The sequence below is a fragment of the Carcharhinus amblyrhynchos genome, chromosome 4 (genome assembly GCF_965287045.1).
Source record: "Carcharhinus amblyrhynchos chromosome 4, sCarAmb.v2.hapA, whole genome shotgun sequence".
Taxonomy (NCBI): Eukaryota; Metazoa; Chordata; class Chondrichthyes; order Carcharhiniformes; family Carcharhinidae; genus Carcharhinus; species Carcharhinus amblyrhynchos.
Window position 1 is genome coordinate 53196140 of NC_137327.1, and position 26892 is coordinate 53223031.

A 26892-nucleotide genomic window follows, 5' to 3' on the forward strand; every position below is an offset into this window, starting at 1 on the left:
TGTAACTATTTGGGAAAATGAGCAAAGGTCATTTGATACTAGATTTTCTCCTATTTAACAACCCATCCAACTTTCTGGTTAGATTTTTACTGGAGCCAAAAGTTCCTGCTTGTTAACAGATATTTATAACTCTTGAAATATCAGTGGCAGCATTGATAACATTTCTTAATGTTCACACTAGTGTAGCACACATGTCACCTAAAGTAGACTTGCAGTGCTGCTTACCTGTGCTATTTACCGGTAATATTCTCCAGTTTTGTGGGATCTGAATAGCAAACAGCCATCTTCCTTGCTACTCCCCTTCATTTGGAACCACTTTTATTTCTTCAGCCATTAAACACGAGTTGGAGTATTGCCTGGCTCCTATGCTGCAAACATAGTTTTCTGCTTCCATATCTATTTTTCAAAATCACTGTCTTTTGCCAAGAACCTTTATTACCCAATAAGCTTTACAAAGGTTGCAGTGTATGTTTGATATTCTTGGAGCTTTTTAATTACTACTAACATTTTGCAACTACCTCTTATAAAATTAAGCATCTAAGTCAAGCTTCTTAAGGACTACTTTTTTATTCTTAACGTTACAAAGCCAATGTGCGGAGTGGACCAGGCAAGCCCTTCATCCATCTCCTCAGTTGCTCCAAAATCCAATCCAAATTCATACTGAATCTAATTCATGGTCCCCACAAGAGAGACCTACAAGATCCAAGCAGACAAGAAAAGGCATTACACCTGATCTTAGGCTAGATCTGTTACTTGACTTAGCCAAAAGGCTGAGAAACGTACCCCTGCCAAACTGTATGTTAACTATAATCCACAAAACCAAATGGAATCAACAAATGAATGATTCAGTATTAATACCTTCTTGCAAATGTCTATTCAGAAGCTCAAATGGAAATCTGATTTGTAACCTATACTGTGACAGGAATTGTCTTGTTTTACTGACTATGCACTGCATTTTTATACTTCATAAAAAATTATCTTAGTGAAACGAAGTAATATTCTCTTATTAGATAATCTCACTTCAAACTGAGATCTATGGACAATTTCTATTTAATGAGCATTTGAAAACTAGCAAATGCTACACAGAGAGGAAAATAGGCTAGGTACTGAAGTACTGTGATAGGATGCAATGCAAACTCTGAATTGAACTCCATTGACATGGATCACCGTATAGACAGCCATACTCACTAATCCTGTAATGTATTCACATATTTATCTGCTTAGTATGTATTTATTTATGCATGGGTGTCATTCAGTTTTTTGATTTACGTAAAGCTGCCTTCTTAATTGGTCAGTGATGTTACCGACGCACTAAGAGCTCTGTCACTAAAAGTGTTTTGTTTGCCAAGGTCTTTGCCATTAGATTGAAAATATACTGCCTCAGGAAATCAAAGCTGTCAGGTAGCAAACTTAATTTGCATATGAGTACCTTATCATTAGATTAATTACATTTGATATCGCAGCATTACTTTGTTTTTGTCCACAGCCTGGCTTGATACTAGTGGCAAACGTATGCATTGGAAATGCAGAAACCGTGATGACTAAAAACAGAGAAAGGTACCAATTACATTTTAGTATCTTTAAGACATTCAGCTGTACTGAGATATTAAAAAGTATAGGGACAGACCAGGTATCTACTCTATTGGAATCCTCAAAAGTATAAAGATAGACAATGTGCAGAGTATTATGTTGAGATAATTAAAATACTGACAGCATGTGCACAATATTTTAGATTAACAATATTGTAACAAAATCCAGAAGGTGCAAAAGCAGATCATTAAAATACTGTACAGAGATACTGAAGAATACAGAAACAGAGGGCCAGTCCAGATATTTATAGGAAGGGAGCAAGGAAAAATGTTGGGGAAGTAAATGGTAATGGAACACTATTGTAAGAAGACAGGGTCACACCTCAATTAATGGCAGGATCTCATTATCATTTTTATTCCATTTCTTACCCAACAACGAGTCTGATTGGCAGGTTAGACTGCTGCATGGGGAAAAGCCACAGGAGAAGGTGCAGCTGGAATCATAAAATCCCTACAGTGCAGAAGGAGGCCATTTGACCCATTGAGCTTGCACTGACAACAATCCCAACCAGGCTCTTTCCCCATAATCCCACATATTTAACATGCTAATTCTCCTGATACTAAGGGGCAATTTAGCATGGCCAATCAGCCTAACCCGTACATGTTTAGAGTGGGGTAGGAACCAGAACACCAGGAGGAATCCCACGCAGATACAGAGAGAATGTGCAAACTCCATACAGATAGTCATCCAAGGTCAGAATTGAACCCAGGTCCCTGAGGCAGCAGTGCAGCTGGTGAGGACACAGTTTTCTACTGCTGGCTTTCCGATCCAGGAGGAAGGATCAACTGGGAGAGAAAGGGATAAGTGGGAGTATCAGGAGACATCACTGTAGTGACAGCAGAGGTTGAGGGCGAACAGACAGTAGAGAGGGAGGGGAGGCAGACTTGGGACTGTAGGCTTGGTAGGAGAGGGAGAGAATGGGGAGCAGGATGATGTACAGGCTAGGAATGGGTTAACAGTTACCATAGACCATAGAACCCTACAGTGCAGAAAGAGGCCCTTCGGCGCATCGAGCCTGCACCAATCACAATCCCACCCAGGCCCTACCCCCATATCCCTACATATTATACCCACTAACCCCTCTAACCTACGCATCCCTGGACACTAAGGGGCAATTTCTTATTAATTTCTTCCTTCCACTTAAGTCCTAAATTGGATACCAATCATTTAGTAGAAGTTATTGGGATACATAAAGAGGTTAGAGGTGACACTGGGTGTTGGATGTATGTCTGTGTGGAGTTGAATCAGAAAATAAAGGCAGTTTATGAAGAAACAGGACTTGCGTTTCCTTTACTGGACAGCAATTGGGAGGCTTAAACAGTAAAGTCTCTTGATTGTGACAGAAGTTGTGCTTGCAAGCCTCCCGAAAACCCAACCATCTGGTGTGAAATTTAGATCAAACATCTAATTGCATTGGGAAACTGGGTTGAGATTCTGTAGGCTCATTGTGGCTGCTAACTCTTGTGAGAGGCCAAAAACGAAATTTCACTGGCAAGAACTCCGAATGCGATATTCTTGTGAACGTCCCATTGACATAATCAGGTTCATGCCCGGGAAGGGTGAGAACCCTAATTTGAATGCATTATATAACTAAGATGTTCCAGCCTCATTGAATTGTCCCACCCACCAACATGATGTCACGCAGGCACAAATCACTGCTGCTTTTTAAAAACGGGGATCAGGCACTGTGAACTCGAAGGGGGTGAGCAACATTTTGCACTTTGTACCACAGTTCACAAGGGGAAAGTATCTGCTGGTCACCTGTAGATGCGGGTCATTCAAGTGGGCTTAGTGTTGAGGGGTTGTGTTGCAAGTGAGGGTGGCACGTCGGGGGTTTCAATCGGGATTGGGATGATGGGTTGATGGGTTGCCATGAAGCCTGCTGTACGCCTGTCTTAAAACCCCTTCACAGCCCAGAGCTGTTCTTCAGATTGTTTTCAAAGCACCTCACAGCCCAAAGTGAATAAAAAGACTTTTAGTTGTTTACACTTTTGCTGACTGCCCTGAGAGATTTTAGAGGAAGGTTTCTTGTCTGAAAACCTTTTTCACTACCACTAATGAATCTTCAGCTTGTGTGCCAAGGAAGTGAAAATGAGCTCACAGATAGCAGTTGCCAATGGCCTGGGGATTTTGGCTGGCTGGGGGAGCAGGGCTCATTATAGTGGGGAAAGGAAGTGAGGAGATTGAAGGTTGACAGCCTAAGGGGCTGATAGGATGAGCCTGTGAGAGAGAAGACAGGACTGTAATAATCAGGTGGGAACCGAGAGGCCATTGCACATTTATTCAGAGATAATGCAGTGGCTGCCCAGGAGCACAAGTAAGCGTGACAACAAACATGACAACATGGGATGACAGAGCCTAGTTATAAACGGTGATTATTATTGTTGCCTTTCTCTGCCTTGGAGATTATTTGTAGCCTCTAACATTTCTCAGAGTCTCACTCATCCAAGTAATAGGCCGTCATCATTTAACCGTCATCAATGTCGTGCCCAAGTTTAAGCAGTGGAGTTTTGTCTAGGGATGAACGTGGAGTGCAAGGCATCGGGAGAGAATATTTGAGCCTTGCAGCTGCAACCACCTGAATGTCCTGGTGGATCCAATAGCCCTCAATGTTCACATGGGCATTCAGTTGACCCAGTATATGAAGGATGGGTAGCCATTGACATTACCTGCTGGAGACTCCAGTGGCTTTGGGTATTAAGGGAGGGAATGACCAGGTATGTGCCCATAGGTGATTCTGAAGGGGCAAGGGTAGTGACCATGGCTGGTCAAGCAATGAGGTTTGATAGGTAACAGACATATGAGTTAGCACTGGCCGCCAGCGACAGTGTAGGTTTAACAGCTTCCAAAATCAGGAGGACACCAATGTGTCTGCCTTCCTTTCTCTTATCCCTTCAAGAGTACTGACTTGTGTCGGGATGGAGCCAGTAGAATTGGTGATCATTCACATTACAGCACTGGAGGGGGATAGACTCCAGCAGCTCAGAGATGCCCAACCCTGGGAGGTGCCCATCACCCAGAGATGCCCATCACCAGGAGACCAGGTGGCCACAGGACAGGCTCAAGGCCGAAGAGGGGGTTTGAAGGCATCAGAGGAGACGACTAAGGGTTTACAGGACTCAAGTATCCTTCATGCAGCTGTTGAACACCAAATGCCACAGGAGACTGTCTCCTTGTTGAGGTAGAGTCTCCCGTGGCATTTGGTATTCAACAGCTGCATGAAGGATACTTGAGTCCTGTAAACCCTTAGTCATCTCCTCTGATGCCTTCAAACCCCCTCTTCGGCCTTGAGCCTGTCCTGTGGCCACCTGGTCTCCTGGTGATGGGCATCTCTGGGTGATGGGCACCTCCCAGGGCTGGGCATCTCTGAGCTGCTGGAGTCTATTCCCCTCCAGTGCTGTAATGTGAATGATCACCAATTCTACTGGCTCCATCCCGACACAAAGTCAGTACTCTTGAAGGGATAAGAAAAAGAAACAGGTGCCGCACTGTTTCCTTGTTGAGGTAGAGTGCGGCACCTGTGCCACATTTCTGCAAGCCTCACACCACTCAGAGGAGAAGGGCTGACTCCCTGTGGCCATGAAGGTCATGGCGGTCCTGAACATTTATGTGACCAATTCATTTCACAGCTTAACTGACGACCACTGTGGGATACCTCAGTCATGAGCCCACAAATGCATCCGCGAGGTCACAGATACTCTGTGTGCCTTGGGCTCTGGTTACACCAACTTCAACCTTAATCAGGCCCATTAGAATGAAAGGACTACAGGATTTGCATCCATTATTGGACTGTCACAGGTTATGGGGCAATCAATGGGACATTTGATGTTAAGAGCACCATGGCATCACAGAATCCCCTTTATCAATCACAAAGGGTTCCACCCCCTTAATGAACAGCTCTTCTGTGATGACCGCATGAACACTATGCATGTCTATGTATGATTCTCTGGGACTGTGATGACAGTTTTGTCCTGCATCACTTACACAAGTCCAGAGTCTTCAAGAGTTCGTGGGGAAGAGTTTGAGGTCTTGGTTGATAACGCCAGTCCGGACACTTGAGACCAATGTGGGGTCCTGTTATAGTGAGGTTAATAGTGCCACCTGATGAGCAGTGGATTGGGGTTCTGAAAGTATCTTCTGCTACCTCTACCAGCGTGTTGGGGCCCTTCAGTACAGCCCCCATTATCATGGTGTGCTGTGCCCTCCACAACTTAGCGCAACAGTGGGCAACATGCCAGAGGAGGACGAGAAAGACCTGGAGGGAGAGCCAAAAGAGGATCTGAGGAGGAAGGAAGACAGACGGCAGCCAGAGTGCGCATGGGCAGGAGGACCAGGGAGGACCTCAATACTTCCAAGTTCTCCCAGTAGGAGGTTTGTTGTCTGGTAGCTCCACAACACCAACCCTCTCAAACCTTCGTGGCCCCCCCATCTCACCCCCCAAAGGCTTCGTTGACATCTGAACAGGATGCTGGGCCCAGTTTGTCCATGTGCTTACATCACTTGTCAAGGCAGGAGGGTGATGACAACTCGCAGTGAGTAAAGCTGCGAGGCTCCGGTTTTGCTTATGTCTGATTCCATGCCTGTCTCTGACTGCAAACAGATTCTTAGGCTTATGTCTGAGTGAGGGTTAGGGACACATTCCTTTGTTCTACAGCTCCAAATGGGGAAAAGGAACAAGGTGAATGGTTCAGTGAGTGATGGCACAGTCATTCCATGATGTCTGTCACTATGGGTTTTATTGGGTCTCTTACAGTTGGCAAAGTTTGGAGAGTTATAAGAGGCTCTGAGTTCAGCTGGGGTAATGATCTTTTACTGTGTGAGATGGGTCAAAGACAGGGAAACATTAAGGCTGTGAACCAGAAAATAATTTAATTCGGGGACTCGTAATAGTGACACATCATTTAAACCCTAACTACTAATGTCTAACTGCACCTGTGCCCATTCTGTGCACCTAGAACTCAATTTTATAGAGCCTTCCAGTACATCTAGGTGTGTTCCTAGGACACACATCAGAGGTAGAGACAGCCTGCTGCCTTCTTTGCCCTGCAGCCTGTGATATACTTGGCAGGCGTCCTCTGGAGTGCCTAGACCTGAAGGGACCTAGCCAACTTTCGGGTGTCACTGGTGTTGCCGCATTACTTTTTTATGGCCTCTGCTTCTGAGATATGGCAGTATCTGGAAGGAGGGATTCAAAAGGGCTGTAGACTGCCAGAATCTCTTTGGTAGAAGGCGCTTCCTCCTCCTTCGTGGGCTCTGAGTGACTCCATTGGATGTAGTGGGATCCAGTCATGGATGCCTGCTGTTGTCTGCACCATGGTGTTGAAGCCCAAAATAATGATACTCTGTGTCTGGACTATGTTTTCTGTAATATCCTAATTATGTGGGTTTTAATAGAAAGAAACAAATATCATTTGCACACATGGATACAAAATAAAATGCAACAGATTTTATTGAAATTTCCTTTGCTCTGCATCAAGTACAAAACTGAAAGTAACACAGCAGTCTAAGCACACACCCAAATGAGATCACTGTCAAATCATGTGATTGGCTCTTACAGCAGCCAGGACCCTTTATTAAATCATACAATGCAGAAGAGGCCCTTCAGCCTATCGAATGTGCACCAACATACAAATGATTTCCCACCTAATCCCATCTGCTAGCACATGGCTCATAGCCTGGAATGTTACAATGTGCCAAGTGCTTATCCAGGTACTCTTTAAAGGATGTGAGGCAACCTGCCTCTACCGCCCTCCCAGGCAGTGCGCTCCAGTATTGCACTGACTTTCTCACTGAAAGTGACAGTTTGTCATTTTTCAGGAAAGTTCCACCCCTGGTTTAAATATTATAATGAGATGGCCCACTTCTTGAAATGGGGGACACAGACATGCCACAAAACCCACCATCATAAAAATGACAGCTGGTTAGTTGTGGTTGTTTTATGCCATTTTTAATTTTTCCCTTTGCACTGGTTACAGGTTAGGTACAAATGGCCCCCATATAAACTGGCCATTCACACCTACTGAGCCGTGCCTGAAATTCACAAATCCTTTAAGAAAATTTACATCAGTACTGGCAATTTGACTTTCAGACAATTAAGAGACTGCTACTTAAATAATTGTCGCTATTGTATTCCAGGGTGTTCAGCTGACATACAACCTCCTGCAATTACACCATCCATTAGTAGGTTTTTGTTTGGGAAGAGTTTGAGGAATGTGGAACCAGAGTGAGTAGAGTAAAAAGAAAAATCAGCCATGAGCTAACTGAACAGTGGAATAGACTTCAGGGGCTGAGTAGCTTACCTCAGATCCAATGTTACTATATTCTCAGCATGGGTATTCACTTATAGCAGGCAATAACACGAATCAGCTGTTAATATCATTAAGAGCAATAACAAAGTTGTCGCTTATAGCACATCAAGTGAGACAGCTATTGTGGCCTATTGAAGGTAAAAACTTTTGTCATTTAATGCTTTTGAGTTGATTATGTATACACCAAAAACTCAGAATGTTTAATTGAAGTACTCCAGTATGTTCTAGTAACAAATTCAATTCATAGGGAACTCTAGAACATTAAGGTAGATAGATAAACAGTTTCCTCTGTGGGGGTGTCCTGATCAAGAGTATAGCCTTGAAATCAGAGATAGGCCAATCAGAGGTGACATCATGAAGCACTGTTTTACATAATGAATTGTGAAAATCTGGAACTTTCTTTCACAAAAAGCAGTTGAGGATGCTTTTGATGCTTTAGCACAAAGTTGGAGGGGAGGAGGAAAGATTTGAAACTGGGAGTATTGATGATAGAATGCATTGGAGCCAAGGCAATGTATTGTCAAATGACTTCTGCAACTGCCAAAATGCTAGTTTTGATATCACCTATGGGTTCCCAAATCACTTTCTCTAGCTGCTTTTCTTCTTGTACCTGAATTGAAAATTTTAAAACTCAGATTAGTAGGTTTTTGTTTGGGAAGAGTTTAAGGAATGTGGAACCAGAGTGAGTAGAGTAAAAAGAAAAATCAGCCATGAGCTAACTGAACAGTGGAATAGACTTCAGGGGCTGAGTAGCTTACCTCAGATCCAATGTTACTATATTCTTAGCAACACAAAGAATTATCATAGAATCCCAATTACAGTGCAGAAGGACACTATTCAGCCCATCAAATCTGCACCGACCACAATCCCACCCAGGCCCCATCCCATGCATTTACCCTAGCTAGTCCCCCTGGCACTAAGGGATGATTTAGTATGGCCTGTCAACCTAACCCGCACATCTCTGGACTGTGGGAGGAAACTGGAGCACCTGGAGGAAACCCACGTAGACACAGGGAGAATGTGCAAACTCCATACAGATAGTGACCCAAGCCAGGAATGGAACCCAGGTTCCTGGTGCTGTGAGACAGCAGTGCTAACCACTGTGCCACCGTGCCGCCCTAATTAACCTGATGCAAGTTTGGAAACTGAGAGAAAATTCCCAATTTTGCTTCTTTTTATACATTGTGCAGCAGTCTTACTGTCCACATCTAATGAGTAAATCATAAAGCTCCCACTTTGATTTGATTTATTGTCACATATATTAGCATACAGTGAAAAGTATTGATTCTTGCGCATTATACAGACAAAGCATACCGTTCACAGAGAAGGGAAGGAAAGAGTGCAGAATGTAGTGTTACAGTCATAGCTAGGGTATAGAGAAAGATCAGCTTAATGCAAGATAGGTCCATTTAAAAATCTGATGTCAGCAGGGAAAAAGCTGTTCTTGAGTTGGTTGGTACGTGACCACAGACCTTTGTATCTTTTTCCTGACGGACGAAGCTGGAAGAGAGAATGTCCAGGGTGCGTGGAGTCCTTAATTATGCTGGCTGCTTTGCCAAAGCAGTGGGATATGTAGACAATGGATGAGAGGTTGGTTCGTGTGATGGATTGGGCTACATTCATGACCTTTTGTAAGTCCTTGCATTAAGTACATTACAGGCATACCAAATCAGTGCTTTCAATTCATTTATTAATCAGAGGGGTGTCCTGTATGGCTCAATCAAAGCTTCCCATTTCATCTTGTTCTACTGAATTCACTACAAACGGGAAATCAAAAGCGGCATCCATATGGAACAGGTACAACAAGAAACTCTTGTTTCAAGATATTCTTGTTTCAAGACGCTCTTGTCAAGGCATTCCAACAATTATCTTGCAATTCATGGTGCAAGGTCAAAGGGAGTGGTAATGAGAAAAGTAAAGAAACAAAAGATGCCTCAAAAAGGTATGATTGTTAGATCACTGAACAAAAAAAACAGGAAAAAGAAACAAGTGGGAAATGCCAAAACCAGCGAATAAAAAGGAAACAAACTGAGAGCAGACAGCACAATGTGAAAATGTTGAACTCAGTGTTGAGTCTGCAAGTCAGTAAATGTTCTAGTTGAAAGATGATGTGCTGTTCTTTGAGCTTACATTGAAAGACTACAGGAAGTTGAGAATAAAAGATCAGAGTGGTAGCATAGTACAGAATGAAAATGGAAGCTCAGAATCATCCCTGTGAATGGAACAGCAAAATGTTTTTTAATTTGCATTTGGCCTTCCTGATGTATACTAAAATTGAAAGAAATACAAGTAAGTTTCACCTGTAAGGGGTGTTTAGGATCTTGAATGGTGAGAATTGAAGAGGTAAAAGGATAAATGTTGTATTTTCTGTGCTTGCATGGAAAGATGTGAGAAGAGGAAGGGGAAACTGTATGGCAATGATTGAGGAATGTACTTTGGTGTCACTGAGAGAATGGTCCCTTCAAATTGCTGATACAGAGGAGAGGGTAATGTATGTTTGGTGGTGGCATCATCCTCGAGGTGATGGAACTGAAGAGGATTGTTTGTTGAATATGAAGGCTATTAGGATGTAAGGCGAGGAATAGAGGGACCCAATTGATGTTCTGTAAGGGAGGAGAATAGGCAACAGCAGAAGTGTAGGAAATGGAATAAACATGGTCAAGGGCCTATGATACAAGCAAATTCTTGGTTGAGGAAAAACAAAGACATAAAAAGAGCATTAATATAAAAGTGAGATGAGAGTGACAGCCCTTAAAATCAAGACTGCATTTGACTGAGTGTGGCACCAAGGAGACCCAGCTAAACTGGAATCAAAATCCTGAAATTCCCTCCATAAAAGCACTGCAGGTGTACCAACACTTCAGGGATTGCAGTGGGTTAAGAAGCTCACCACCCACCCTTTCCAGGGCAATTAGAGATGGGCAATAAATGCTGGCCAGCCAATGATGCCCATGTTGCACGATTGAATAAAATAAAAGTTGCATTTTTGGAACAGATGCAACTGAGATAGAGAAACTGGATGAATGGAATAGAGGCTAAATATGAAGTTGGGTGCAAGGAAACATTGTCATGGTAACTGTGGGAATCATTGGGCTTGTGGTGAATGTTGCTTGATAGTTCTACTCCAAAAAGATAAGACAGAGAAGTTGAGGAATGGGAGTATTGTATGTGGACCATATAAATCTAAGAATGGAAATTGCAAGCAAAGTTGATTAAATGTTTTCAATTCAGGATGAGAACAGGAAATAACACCAAAACAATCATTGATGTACCAGAAAAAGAGATGAAGGAGAAGGCCTGAGTTGGACTGGAGTAAAGAATATTCCACATATCCCACAAAAAGTTAGGCAGAGCTCAGACTGTGCAGGTATCCATAAGTTATTTGGAGGAGGTAAGTGATGTTGAAGCAGAAATTGTTCAATGTGAAAACATGTTCAGCCAGAAAAGGAGGAAGGTGGTGGATGGGAACTGCTTGGAACTCCATTCAATGAATGCTGCTGTTTTGTAATTTCGATGAAAAATATAATGCTATAATATAATGTAATATTCAAATTGCAGCTAAAATAGGAATGTATCTGAGGCAGTCAATTATTTGTAATGCTCTGTATCCTTTGTGCAGGAATTCACCATCAAAAGGATTTGACTCCATTTTGGTAAGTGGTACACGCAGTGCTTCATTTGTGAAATGTAAATGCATCTGAAGCTTATATGGAATTAAGTTTGAAAGGACAGTAATTAAATCTGTCATGGAAATATAAAATCAGTTCTACGATGGTCAACTATAACCTCTTTCTGTTGTTAATGTAGTCTCCACTGCTTATAGGAGGCATGTTCATGAAAATAGAAGGCGGGATTTTATGGCCGCGCACCCCCCAAGCCTGAAAATTCCCACCTGAGGTCAATGAACCTTTAAATAGTCCACTAAAGTGTCTGTTCCATCCACTATAATTCCCATGGCGGGCTGGATAGGAAAATTCTGCTCATGATTCGCCTACTATATGTAACGATTAGTATAACACTATAATATTAATAAAATTAAGATTCATTTCAGTTACATTGCAACACATTTTTTGGAAACTTCCCTTTGACAGACTAAGTTTTGTGAACTATTATAAATAAAAATATAAATCCTGGAAATGCTCAGCAGGTAAGGCAACATCTGTGGAAAATGAATCAAAGTTATCATTTCAGGTCAATGACCATTCTTCAGAACTGGAAAAAGTTAGAAATGTAATAGGTTTTAAGCAGGCGAAAGTGGAGGGTGAATGGAAAAAGAATAAAAGGGAAGGTCTGTAATAGGGTGGAAGGCACTAGAAATTAAAGGACAAAAGAATTGGTAGTGCAAGGTCAAATGGCAAAGTAAAGAAACAAAAGATGTGTCTAGAGATGGTGTGAATGGCAGTATACTATGCTTCCAGAGAGTTGTGAAGCCCTTGCGGTGACATTTGTATGCAAGAAGTTTTCAGACGATATAATTGGCCTCAAAGTGTCAATCAAAACACGTCATAAGCCTGGATGAGAAGGAGCTGGCAAAGATGCCTTCCAGAATCCAAAGTTTCCATCTACACCTCATGATGTTCGCCTAAGAGACAGTATAAATCCAAAGTAAAAACCAAATAATGGCAGATACATTTTCCAAGGCCACAGTTGTCCTCCCAGGACATCAATTTATCAAAGAACTGGAAATGTATTCCCAATTGAGAAGGCAACAACACCAGCAACTACAAGTAAACTCCAACAGATTTGCCAGGAACAAATGCATGATGAGGAGTGTGGCCACATCCACTGTTACTGCCAACAAATGTGGTCAGAACAGAGAACAAGCACCAGTACCATGAGATCTTAGTTCAAGTAATAAAATCTCATAGACAACCTCCTGGTCTACATCGACAATGAGTACTTTCCCTTTAGCTGGCGATCCTTCAAAAAATACAGCAGGGCCATCTGAACATCACTGAGTGCAGGGCATGATTCCCCATTTCCAGGGCAATTAAGAATGCCATAGCAAACTATCAGATGTGTGTGCTGCACAGGCAGGACCAAAGGGAGCCCCTCATCACCACACAGTTCCCTATCAACCTATTTGTCTTCAGCAGCAATCATTCCTTGTAGCGGTGAATTATTTTTCCAGATGGATTGAGGTGAAACACCTTCGTAACACCACCACAAGGCAACAATTAAGACACCAAAACAGATATTCGCAAGCCACAGCATCCCGGACGTGATTATGTCTGATAATCATCCACAACTTTCAAATTATGTTCTTTGTGCACTTCTTCACTACATCTAGCTTCCACCACTATACCAACTCCCAAGACACCCAGAACCAAATGGGGAGAGAAAGGGGGTCCACATTGTAAAAGCCCTCCTAAAAAAAAGAATGAGGGTTTTTCCACAGCACTACAAACGTACAGATCTACAATGCAACTTGCCCCATCTGAACTCCTTTTGGATAGGAAGTCCACATATAACTCCCAGTTCTGCCAAAAAAACTATTAGCAGGATTGACAACCAAGGTTAACAGGACATCTAAGCAAGAGAGCAAACTACAGGCAGAAGCAGGCCACTACCTACAACAAAAGGTATCACACTAGACACTTGCCACAACTGAGAGGATGATGTAGTCTGGATTAAAGAATTTGAGAGAGAAGGCACTATTATCAGGAAGGACAGTGCCCAAACTTGATCCTACCTGGTTGGCACCTCAGAGGATACAGTCAAGAGAAACAGGAGCCTCCTTATCATCCCTAGATTGCCTGAACCCACATCGGATTTAGTCCGATAATGATCCACAACTTTAAAAGAGTACCAAATGAGAAAACGCTGGAAAATCTCAGCAGATCTGGCAGCACCTGTAAGGAGAAGCTTTGATCAGCTTTGACAAAGGGTCATCTGGGCTCAAAACGTTAGTTCTTTTTTATCCTTACAGATGCTGCCAGACCTGCTAAGATTTTCCAGCGTTTTCTCTTTTGGTTTCAGATTCAAGCATCCGCAGTAATTTGCTTTTAAAATGAGTACTTTGCGCACTTCATCACTGCATCTGACTTCCACCACCATACCAGCTCCCAAGATATCCACAGTCAAATTGGGAGAGAGAAAGAGGGACCCACATTGTAAAAACCCACCTAATAAAAGAATGAGCACATTTCTATGGCAAATCTACAGATCTACTTCATTACAATGCAGTTGTGCCCCATTGAACTCCTAAGCTCTAGGAACTCTACATACAACTGCCAACCCTACTGAATAAATTAAGGAAAAATCAAGGAATATATCCAGATGCCAGAACAGCCTCCAAATAAACAGAGTGTACCTACAATGACAAAGCCTACCATCATAGGGCCTGATTTTACCATCAAGTTACGCCTCTTTTCAAGCGTGACGTGAGTAGCGCAATCCACGCTTGCCTCCGCGCCCGTTCCCCCTTTACCAATCGCCAAAAATGGGCACCGTCTGGACCATGTCTGAAACGAATGCAATGTCAATTTAAATGCATTTGCATTCATTTAAATTGACTTACTAGGCTGCACGCCCAAACTCACCAGCATTTCCCCCTTTATCATAATGTTTGTCCGTCCAGATTCGGCGTGAAACAGGCATGGTCCACAAAGGTCTGATTTGGGCACTCCAGCTTCTGAGAAGGTAAGTTCAGACCTTCCAGCGGTTCTCTTATTCAGATTGGTGGTTGGTGGGGGAGGACAGAAGCGGGTCAGATCAATCTCTGGTGGAGGGGGAGGCGGTTCAGATCACTCTCTGGTGGCGGGGAGGAGGGAAGTGGGTTAGATGGCTCTGGTTTGCAGGGAGGAGGGAGGTGGGTCAGATGGCTCTCTGGTTTGTGGGGAGGAGGAAGGTGGGTTAGATGGCTTCCTGGTGGAGGAGAGGAGGGAGGCAGGTTAGATGGCTGTGGTTTGGGGGGAGGAGGGAGGCGGGTCAGATGGCTGTCTGGTGGAGGAGAGTAGGTCAGATAGCTCTCCAGTGGAGGGGAGGAGGGAGGCGGATCAGATGGTTCTTTGTGGGAGGAGGGAGGGGGTCAGATGGCTCTTTGGTGTGTGTGTGGGGGGGGGTGGGGAGGTGGGGGGGCCGGGAGGGTGGGGGGGGTGGGGGGCAGTGGGCAAGGGATGTCCGCTGCCGTTGCATGCGATTGGTGGAGGGAAATGTGGGGTCTGCTGCCCTTCTGTATGTGATTGATGGGGAAGGAGGCAGGGGGCTGCAGTTGGCCTGGGTCGCAGGGGAGGTGGGGGGATAAAGGGGACAGTTATATTTTGGGGATGGGGCAATGTCTGTGGGGGGTCAGGGGGAAGCATTATGTGGCCCAGGAACGATGTGACAGGAGAACCTTTTTCTATTTTTCTTCTGCACATGTGCAGTTGAAGGCTGCAATTGGAGCAGCACTGTTCCAGGGCAATAAACCCTGCCCACAGGCTTCTACAGCACAATTCACAATCACCGATTTTTTTTCAGGCAGAGTGCGTATGGGGATGGTGGAGACAAGTTTAAAAGTCAGATCTGAAACACTCCCAGATTCAAATCTGCTCAGCGCTTCGAATCAAAATGGTAAAATTGGGCCCATGGAATCATAGAGATTTACAGCATAGAAACAGGCCCTTCGGCCCAACTTGTCCATGCCACTCTGTTTCTACCATTAAGCTAGTCCAAATTGCCCACATTTGGCCCACATCCCTCTGTATAAATCTTACCCATATAACTGTCTAAATGCTTTTTAAAAGACAAAATTATATCTGGCTCTACTACTATCTCTGGCAGCTCGTTTCAGACACTCAGCACTCTCTCTATGAGAAACTTGCCCCTCTGGACCCTTTGGTATCTCTCCCTTCTCACCTTAAACCTATGTCCTCTAGTTTTAGACTCCCCTACCTTGGGAAAAGGTGTTGAGTATCTAGCTTATCTATGCCCCTCGTTATTGTATAGACCTCTATAAATTCACCCCTAAGCCTCCTACACTCTAGGGAAGTCCCAGTCTATCCAGCTTCTTTTTATAACTCAAACCACCAAGCCCGATAGCATCCCAGTAAATCTTTTCTGCACGCTTTCTAGTAGCAGTACGAATGGCAGGGGTTATAAGGTCTCCAGACTGAAATAAACTTGAAGAGGGAAGATAGGATAGTAATAACAATGTAAATACATTAGGGTAAACTAGAATAACTTGAAATACATTAGATAAAGACTTGGGAGAGGCATACTAGTAGGGTCTGACACATATAGGATTAATGTAGGACTGAGTACAACACCACTCACATGATCTCAGAGAACACATTACTCACACCTATTGGTCAGTCTAGTGTTGAACCTGAGTACAAGGAAGCATGGAGACCGATCTTAGCTTGAATCTACATGCACACTTCTTGCAGTTAAACGCATACAGATAACCTGTTTAAGACAATGAAAATATGATTAAGACCTACCCACTGGTACCTAATACCCTACAAGTGTTTTCAACTTTAAATTAGAGTTTCAGAGGGTTCCAGATGTAGAGTAATTGAATGTATGTTGAAATTTCCCAGGCAATTCTTACGTAGTCAATGTGTGAGAACTTCCAAGATGACCCCCAGCACATCTACCAAGATACCTCCGGATGATTTGGGCCTCTCTCTTCTTTCCTCTCTCTTCTTTAAAAGCAGCCCACTGTTCACATCTGCAGGATTCCTGCATTATGGAACTATGGGTTTAGTTTTGCCTGCTAATCTGTAATTCCAATTCATCTGAGACCGATGCACTCTTACTCCAATGAAGTTAGCTTTCCTCCATTTAATTATTTTTACTCTGGGGTGGCGCCTTGTTCTTTTCTATAGTCAAATTGTATCTTATGATACAGTGATTACTAAGTGTTTCCCTACAACCATTTGGATGATCCACTTGGCCCACCTCATTCCAAGAACAAGATCCAGCAATGTCCCCTTTCTCATTGGACTGGGAACATACAGCTGTAGAAGATTCTCCTGAACACGCTGTAAGAAGTTTTGCCCATCTCTGCCCTACTATTATTCCAGTCTATATTAGAATAATTAAAGTTCCCCATTATAACTACTCTATAATTTTTCCACTTCTCTGTGATTTCCTTTAAGTTTTACATCTTTCCCAGTAGTTAATGACTTGTAGGCTACCCCAAGTAATATAATTACATCTTTTTCACTCCTTAGCTCTACCCAAATACATTCTTGGCACCTCCAGGACATCCTCCCTCTCCAGCACTGCAATGTTCTCCTTAATCAATACTGCCACCCCTCTTCCTTTCTTTTCTGTTTTTCCTGAACACCTTGCAATACCTAATGCCCAATCCTGCCCTTTTTTAAACCAAGTCTCTGCTATCGCCTCAACGTCATATGTCCACATGGCCATCTGCGTCTGCAGCTCATCAATCTTATTAATACACTCTGGACATTCACATACAATCACTCTGGACTCATTCATTTCCCTGTTATGCTGAACCCACCCATTACCTAGTTGGGTGCATTGATCCGAACAGGCAGCGGACCATGGTGACTAAGGGAATTTCATAGTAACTTCACTGCAGTGTTAATGCAAGCCTTACATGTGACTAATAAATAAACTTTACCTTGTAATTTTCAACTGTACTATCTGACTCTCTCAATATCCTTTGCATCTTGATATCCCTCTCTAGTATTACCTTCTGGTTCCCACTCTATTGCCAAGTGAGTTTAAAACTTCCCCAATTGCACTAACAAATGGGTCAAATCAGCAAGGGAATCAGTCCCAGCTCTGCTTAGGTGCAACCCATCAAGTTGTGGTTCCAACTCACCCAGAATTGATCTCAATGTCCCAAGAACCTAAAGCCCTGCTTCCTGCACCATTTCTCGAGCCACATATATATACTCATCTCTTACATGTGATGCCGGGAGTAATCCAGAGATTACTACTTTTGCAGCCCTGCTTACTAAGTTCCTATCCAGCATTCCAAATTCTGATCGCAGGATCACTTCCTTCTTTTTACCTATGATACCAATATATGGAACACGGCCACTGGCTGTTCACCTTCCCTCCTGAAGGTGCTCTTGCAGCCATTCAGTGAAATTCTTCTTTCTGGCACCTGGAGTCATCCCGGATTCACATCTGTAGTCATCAAAATGCCTGTCTGTTCCTCTAACGATCAAATTTCCTCTCACTATTGCTCTGCCAGTCTTCTTTGTGCCCCCAGTACAGTTGAACATAAGAACAAAAGACCTAGGAGCAGGAGTAGGCCATCTGGCCCCTCAAGCTTGCTCCGCCATTCAATAAGATCATGGCTGATCTTTTTGTGGACTCAGCTTCACTTACCCACCTGCTCACCATAACCCTCAATTCCTTTACTGTTCAAAAATTTATCTACCCTTGCCTTAAAAATATTCAATGAGGTAGTCTCAACTGCTTCACTGGGCAGGGAATTCTACAGATTCACAACCCTTTGTGTGAAGAAGTTCCTCCTCAACTCAGTCCTAAATCTGCTTTCCCTTATTTTGAGGCTATGCCCCTTAGTTCTAATTTCACCCACCAGTGGAAACAACTTCCCTGCTTTTATCTTATCTATTCCCTTCATAATCTTATATGTTTCTATAAGATCTCATAAGAACATAAGAACGTAAGAAATAGGAGCAGGAGTAGGCCATCTAGCCCTTCGAGCCTGCCCCGCCATTCAATAAGATCATGGCTGATCTGTCGTGGCTCAGTTCCACTTTCCCGCCCTCTCCCCATAACCCTTAATCCCCTCTCTTATCAAGAACCCATCAACCCGCTTCTTAAAAATATTTAGCGAGGCAGCCTCCACCACTTCAACGGGCAGAGAATTCCAGAGATTCACCACCCTTTGAGTGAAGAAGTTCCTCCTCAACTCCGTTCTAAACCGCCCCCCCTTTATCTTGAGGCTGTGCCCCTTAGTCCTACTGTCTTTTTTGAGCGGGAAGAGTCTCTCCACCTCTATCCTATCCATCCCATTCATCATCTTATACGTCTCAATGAGATCTCCCCTCATTCTTCTAAACTCTAATGAGTACAAGCCTAGTTTATTCAGCCTCTCCTCATAGCTCAATCCCCTCAACTCCGGTATCAGCCTAGTAAACCTCCTCTGCACTCCCTCCAGGGCCAAAATATCCTTGCGCAGGTGCGGCGCCCAAAACTGCACACAGTACTCCAGCTGCGGCCTCACCAATGCCCTATACAGCTGCAGCAAGACCTCCCTACTTTTATATTCAATCCCCCTCACTATGAAGGCCAGCATCCCATTCGCCTTCCTGACCACCTGCTGCACCTGCAAGCTGGGTTTTTGCGACTCATGCACAAGGACCCCGAGGTCCCTCTGCACCATCGCCTGCTGCAGTTTTTCGCCACGTAAGTAATAGTCCTTCCTACCATTCTTCCTACCAAAGTGGACCACCTCACACTTGCCAACATTAAATTCCATTTGCCATTTCCTGGCCCATTCGCCCAGCCTATCTAGATCCTTCTGCAGACTCTCCACACCCTCCGCACAATTTGCCTTTCCCCCAATCTTGGTGTCATCAGCAAATTTCGACACCCTGCACTCGGTTCCCTCCTCCAGATCATCTATATAAATGGTAAATAGCTGAGGCCCCAGCACCGACCCCTGGGGCACCCCACTAGTCACCAACCGCCAATCCGAATAGCACCCATTGACCCCCACTCTCTGCCTCCTATTTGACAACCAATCCTCTATCCACGCTAACACCCTACCCCCAACTCCATGTCCCCTGACCTTCTGCAATAACCTCTTGTGAGGTACCTTGTCAAACGCCTTCTGAAAATCCAGAAAGACCATTCATTCTTCTGAATTCCAATGAGTATATCCCAGGCTACTCAGTCTCCTCATAAGCCAACCCTCTGAACTCTGGAATCAACCTAATGAATTTCCTCTGCACCTCCTCCAGTGCCAGAATATCCTTTCTCAAGTAAGGAGACTGAAACTGTACACAGTACTCCAAGTGTGACCACACCAGCATCTTATTCAGCTGCAATATAACCTCGCTGTTTTTATACTCCATCGCTCTAGCAGTAAAGGACAAAATTCCATTTGCCTTCTTAATTACCTGCCACACCTGCAAACCAATTCCTTGAGACTCCCTGCACAAGGACACCCAGGTCCCTCTGCACAGCAGCATGCTGCAATTTTTTACCATTTAAATAATAGTCCATTTTGCAGTTATTCATTCCAAAATGGAAGACCTCACATTTATCAACACTGTACTCCATCTGCCAGACCTATACCCACTCACTTAGACTATCTATATCCCTTTGCAGACTTTCAGTGTCCTCTGCACACTTTGCTCTGCCATCCATCTTAGTGTCATCTGTGAATTTTGACACACTACACTTGATCCCCAACTCCAAATCATCTATGTAAATCGTAAACAATTGGGGTCCCAACACTGATCCCTGAGACACACCACTAGTCTCTGATCGCCAAACAGAAAAACACCCATTTACCCCCACTCTTTACTTTCTGTTAATTAACCAATCCTCAATCCATGCTAATACATTACTCGTAACACGATACACCTTTATCTTATGTAGTAGTTTTTGGTATGGCACCTTGTCAAATGCCTTCTGGAAATCCAGATACGCCACATCTACACATTCCCCATTGTCCAGTGCACATGTAATGTTTTCAAAGAATTCCACCAAATTAGTCAAACATGACCTTCCCTTCATGAACCCATGCTGCATCTTACCAATGGGACAATTGTCTCACTGAATCAGTCATAGTGCCATGGACTTGGCTCTGGCTGTACAACCCCAGATGAACCATCACTTTCATCAGTATTCAGACCTGAATACGAGTTGGACAGTGAGGTGCACTTGGGAATTCCTGCACTACTTGCCTATTTCTTCTAGACTACCACTCATTCCCTTCACACTGTTAAACTGAGGCGTGACTACATCTAGAAACCTGCTATCCACAAGGGTCTCAACTTCACAGATGCATCGCAATAACAAACAGCTGCTGAGGAAGTCTGAACTACGTCATAATTTACAGATACCTCTTCCAACAAAGATGCACACACCTTACTACCTCTACCTAGCACCCTATTTTATTAAAGCAACGTCTAAATTGTTTTTTGACATTTCATCTCTTTAGCTATTTTGTCAAAAGAAATAAAAAATTCTTCTACGTCTTCTTCCTCAAATTTTGGAAGACCTTATATAAATGTAAACATTTCTTCACTAAGTTCATGTCTAGATTTACATCCTTCCTCAACTTGCTCCAGTGACTCTGCTTTAACTTGCAGCATTTTAAATTGAAATTCTCTCCTTTTCTGTGTCTTCCATTGCTAATTTTCCATTTCCACATCAAGTGCCTTCATTTCAATTTCCTTTTGAAAAGCTCTCTCTTTCTTTCCCTACTCTTTGCTTTTCCTACATCACTAGGTTTAAGTTCTTTTATTTTTATTTATTTTTCCTACGTTTCTAATTGTTTCATTTGTAATTGAATTTTAGCTAATTCAATTGTGTTACTTGTTGAAGAACTTGGTCTATCTGACAACTCTTGCAATTTTAAATGTTCCACTATGCTTTCAATAATCTTGGTTTTCCTTACTCCTGTAGGTAATTCTAACTCCAATTTATCTGCCAATTCAGTTAATTGACTCTTGGTTACTTCATGAAAACTAGTCAGAGTTACATCTTCCATCTTTAGAAAAGCCTTAGCAATTTCCAATATCATTTTTGATTCTATCCTGTACAATATAACTCACAGTACTTTCAATTACCCTTTTTGAAGGATTCACAGATTCCATCATTTAACAATAAATTCCAGAACAAGTTTTACTATTCAGAATCCAGTAACTTGCTTTACATGTTTCAAAATATTTTAATGAACTACTACTAATCAGCATCCAATAACAAATTGCACATCAATTTTTGTTACAAAGCACATCTTAAACTATAGTGGTGGGGTACACTGCTCCCTGAACTCAAGTGAACATCTGTGGATTTCTCCTCAAAATCCCCTCAGATGACTTAATTTGTGAGCCACCCTGCGTCACTGAACTATGGCTTCCACATGAGTGATTTCAAAAGTCACACTTTCAAATCTTTTTAATTATGCTTTTCCTCTGCTGCTCCCAAGCAAGTTTCATTTTCAGGTTTAACACCCCTCCCTTCAGGTTTTCTTTGTCTTAAATGTTTTTATACAAACTCTGAGGTCCACAATTATTTCAAATAATATCTCCCAGGCTGCTGTAATTTCTCATAAACATCAGCACTAGTACAGATATCTTTATGGCGTCTCACAGTCCAATGTCTTTTCAACTCCCTGTGACTTTACTAATCAGTAATCTGTTCTGGTTCCCAGGTTCCTCTGTTCCGTTTACTCCAGACTGCTTGGAAACTTCTTTTCATTTCTCAAGTTTCTTTAATGAATTAGATTTTAGTGAGCATGCAATCTTATCAAAAAAATTCTAAGCCCAGACGGGTGGAAAAGCAGGAGAATTTCACATCCGTTTTTTCGGCGAGACTACACTCTGTGTAAAAAAAAAAGCCCTGTAGGGGGAATGGGCGGGACCTAAATCACCAGAATGTTGGCTGATAGCAGCAGAGGACACAATTGCACATGTGCAAGTCTCTGCTGTGAGAACAGAGAAACCTGTCACTGCCTCTGCAGCTTTCAGGCAGGCCTCCATGGTGCAGAACGCTGACCTTCACCATGCTACTGTGGGGTCCCACAGCTGATGCAAACACCTTCCCACGCCACGGCTGGACTAATCACCTCCCCCCAGGTGGATCTCCATACCCACCCCCCTCCCCCCACACCAATCGCAATGCAGAGTGGCAGCAGTTCCTCCCCCAATCGGCCCACCCGAGTCTGGCCCTGCAACTTGGCACCGCCCAGTGGGCAGTGCCAGGGTGCCTGGTTAGCAACATCAGGGTTTGTTTCCTTCAAGTATCCATCCATTTTGAAATGATTAACTATTTCCACTTCTACCATATCATATAACAAAGGACTGTAATTTAGAGTATGCACCTTGGCTTGCAACACACAAAAGTGCACAGTCAGTAATCAAACAACCTGCAGTGAACAGAGGGCATTAGGATCAGGAAAATGAGGATCTGTGAGTCAGCCGTCAGATCAGGTGAGTCTCTGCACCCAAGCTTTTCACTTCTCACCATGAATTGAAGTTGGATAGAAAGATGTGGGATGGGATGTGGGAGTGGGAGAGCTCCCCCATATCGACGCTGGTCGGTGACAGCATCAGGCATTGTTCCTGAGCCATTTTGAGTGAGACAGGTTCAGGGCCCAGGAAAGCCACCCATCCCCACAAAGCAATGAGACTAATTAGGAACTTTGTAAAATTCAAATTTAGGAAGCCAATTAGGATTTTATAGTTTCAATGCCTGGAGGCTGTTAATCCTCCTTGCTTGGTGGTGATATGATGAAGGAAGTGAACCACACTCCCCCGCCACTGTAACTTTTGTGCCTTTTTATTAATTTTTTTATGACGTGGCTGAGAGGGCACCTTCTTTTTGAACCTTTTACTGCAGCCGGATATTCCCTAAAGCTGGATGGCCCCTGATTGGCCCTCCAATTTCCAGAGCCCATCTGCTGCTCATATTTGGACAGAGGACCTGTTTATATGTCAAATGTTAAATGTAATTGGTACTCTTGACCCTGGAATCAGGTTTCTGAACTGAAAACAAACCCATCCCTGGTTTTCTACCCCTAGACTGAAAATTCAGTAATAGATCTTTGTTTTACTCAGTGGCATTCAGTAGGTAAGTGACCTTCAAAGACTAGTCTAACACATGTAGAAGATTGTGTGCTAAAAATGTAAATCCATGTGTTTCCCAACTGGAAGCCATAGATTAACAGGAATATTTACTGCTCGCTGAAGTCCAGGTCTGAGGCGTTCAGGTCAGGCAACCATGACCTATACAAGAAATCCAGATATGATTTATCAAAGATGCCAAAAGACAGTATTATACCAAGCTAGAGTCCCAGGCTAGCCGTATGGAATGTCACCAACTATGGCACGAGACTATGCAAGACATAACCGGCTGCAAGATAAAGCATGTAGAATTGCCAGCACCAACACACCCCTTCCTGATGCGTTCAATGATTCTGCCCATTTTGAGCAAGAGATCCATGAGATCACGCTCTTCACCCCAGAATCCTTGGACGAACCAGTATCCGAGGTCGCCATTGCACATGTCAGAGCAGCCTTCTCAAAATTCAACCCACGGAAAGCAACTGGCCTGGATGGGGAATCCGGATGAGCACTCAGATCCTGTGCAGACCAGCTGACGAGATATTTGCAGACATCTTTAACCTTTTTTTACACCAATCTGAGGGCCCTATATGCTTCAAGAAGACGACTGTCATCCCGGTACCAAAGAAAAGCTAGGCAGCATGCCTTAATGACTATCGTCCAATGGCGCTAACATCCATCATTATGAAGTGCTTCAAAAGGTTAGCCATGGCACAAGTCAATCCCAGCCTCCCAGATTGCTTGGATTCACTACAGTTTGCCTATCACTGCAACAGGTCCACAGTAGACGCCACCTCCCTGGCCCTCCACTCAACCCTGGAACACATGGATAACAAAGGCACCTATGTCAGTGCCCTATTGATTGACTATAGTTCAGTCTTCAAAACTCATCTCTTAACAAAACTCATCTCCAAATTCCATGGCCTGGAGCTCGGCTCCTCCCTCTTCAACTAGATCCTAGACTTCCTAACCCACAGACTGCAATCAGTAAGGATAGGCAACAATAACTCCTCCACGATCATCCTCAACACTGGTGCCCCACACAGATGTGTCCTCAGCCCGTTACTGTACTGCTTATACACCTATGACTGTGTGGCCAAATTCCCCTCCAATTTGATTTTCAAGTTTACTGATGACATCACTATAGTGGGTTGGATCTCAAACAATGATGAGACGAGTACAGGAAAGAAAATCTGGTGAACTACGCAACAACAATAATCTCTCCCTTAATGTCAACAAAACAAAGGAGATAGTCATCGACTTCAGGAAGCATAGTGGAGGGTTGAAGTGGAAATGATTGCGAGCTTCAAGTTTTTAGGTATCCAGATCACCAATAACTTTTCCTGGTCCCTCCACGCCGATGCTATAGTTAAAAAAGCCCACCAATACCTCCACTTTCTCAGGCGGCTAAGGAAATTTGGCACGTCCACTACGACTCTCACGAACCTTTACAGATGCACCATAGAAAGCATTCTTTCTGGTTGTATTACAGCTTGGGATGGCTCCTGCTCTACCCAAGACTATAAGTGTAGTTTAAGGGTCGTGAATGAAGCCCAGTCCATCAGCAAACCAGCCTCCTATCCATTTTCTCTGCCTACACTTCCTGCTGCCTCGGAAAAGCAGCCAGCATAATCAAGGACTCCATGCACCCAGGACATATTCTCTTCCACCTTCTTCTGTCAGGAAAAAGATACAAAAGTCTGAGGTCACGTACTAACTGACTCAAGAACAGTTTCTTTCCTGCTGCCATCAGACTTTTGAATGGACCTACCTTGTATTAAGTTGACCTTTCTCTATACCCTGGCAATGACTGTAACACTACATTCTGCAGTCTCTCCCTTCCTTCTCTATGTACAATGTGCTTTGTCTGTATAGCGCACAAGAAACAATACTTTTCGCTTTATACCAATACACATGGCAATAATAAATCAAACCATGATAACATTGCCACAAAAAAACTATTTGGATGCAAACATTGAGTCTTCTATTTATATTTACTATGAAAAATTCACAACTGCTGAGATAAACAAAACACTTTAGACGCGGGAACCAGCAAATTTGAAATTAGCTAATCCTGGGCCTGTCCAAGAGGAGTGTGCATCTGCTCTAAGGCCAGGATGGAGGAGGGTAGTGGAAAGTCGACTCTTTCAATTTTATTTCAAGTATGTTGATGCAGTAGTTGACATTCAACACTGAGCAGCAGTTGTGCAAATAGTACCCTGTAATCATTGTACACTTCTCAAAATGCAGCATTTCATCAATGGACAGTCCTGATGCTACATGTGGTTGACTTGAGCTATTCCTATTTCTGTTGTCTAACAGGATTATTATTAGCCAGCTCAACTGGATTTTCAGTATTTATCAAATAATCCTGCTACATTTATGATATTCGGAATTAACACATGACCTGGTTGACGGTACTCATACAAATATGTGCCCTTGATTAAGGGCACAATTTGTCATGTAATTTGAATATCTAAAGTTAGAGCATAATTTATATGCAATTTAATAACCCAATTTAGACATTATGTCTTGTCAAATTAGTTAAGTATAATATTCCAGGTTACAACATAGTCTGTTATATATCATGAATGCAATAAAATACTTCAATTTGAGGAATGAACTGGTACATGACACCAGTGCAGTAAAATATTCCATACTAACCTTCTGATGAACTTTGTAACTTCTGGGTTCCCCAAAGTCACATTTGGGGAGCACTGGGGAATCCCTACAGAATGTTCTCATGTAAGGCTTTGCCCAGCAATTTCCCAGAAATACTAACTTCAACTGGACATTTGCGCTTGTCTGGAACCATCCGACAGGTACGATTTAAGTGGCTAACTTCAGATTTCTGCCAGTTTTACCCTGATAGTTACTCTCAAAGAGTTAGAAGGAGAAAAAAATCTTTTAAATCTAATGTAACTATCTGAACACACAGACCAAACCTCACAGGGGAGCCACCACCCCTCCCCACACCCAGTCTGAACCCCCCTCCAGCTCTAATAACACCATTCCCCCACCCCACTGGGCTGCATGCATCTTCACCTCCAGCTCTGACACTCCTTTCGGTCCAGACCCCCCCACCAGCACCTAATACCCCTGTAGCTCTGACTCCTCCTCCTGGTCTGAACTTCCTTCTCCCTGCCGTAAAATAGGGGCGTTTCTTTCCTTATTGGGCCCTAATTACTCTGCAGTGATGCTGTTGGTGCGGGGGATTGTGGGGTGGAGGGTGGGGTGGCATTGTACTGCCCCTGTTTCACCAG

The 26892-nt window shown here is 43.3% G+C and overlaps 1 protein-coding gene across 5 annotated transcripts in view; it reads left to right on the plus strand.

The window, feature by feature from the left end:
• LOC145342018 (uncharacterized) overlaps positions 1 to 26892 on the plus strand; it is a 296566-nt gene that overhangs the window by 263130 nt on the left and 6544 nt on the right. For 3 of the 5 annotated variants that reach the window (XM_080187154.1, XM_080187155.1, XM_080187156.1), the window contains 2 exons: positions 1487 to 1557; positions 11518 to 11551. In XM_080187154.1, coding sequence (XP_080043280.1) covers positions 1487 to 1557; positions 11518 to 11551 — 105 coding nt within the window. Of the gene's footprint in view, positions 1 to 1486; positions 1558 to 11129; positions 11552 to 14478; positions 14534 to 26892 lie in introns of those variants that run through there. The other 2 variants (XR_013886489.1, XR_013886488.1) reach the window with 2 other exon arrangements.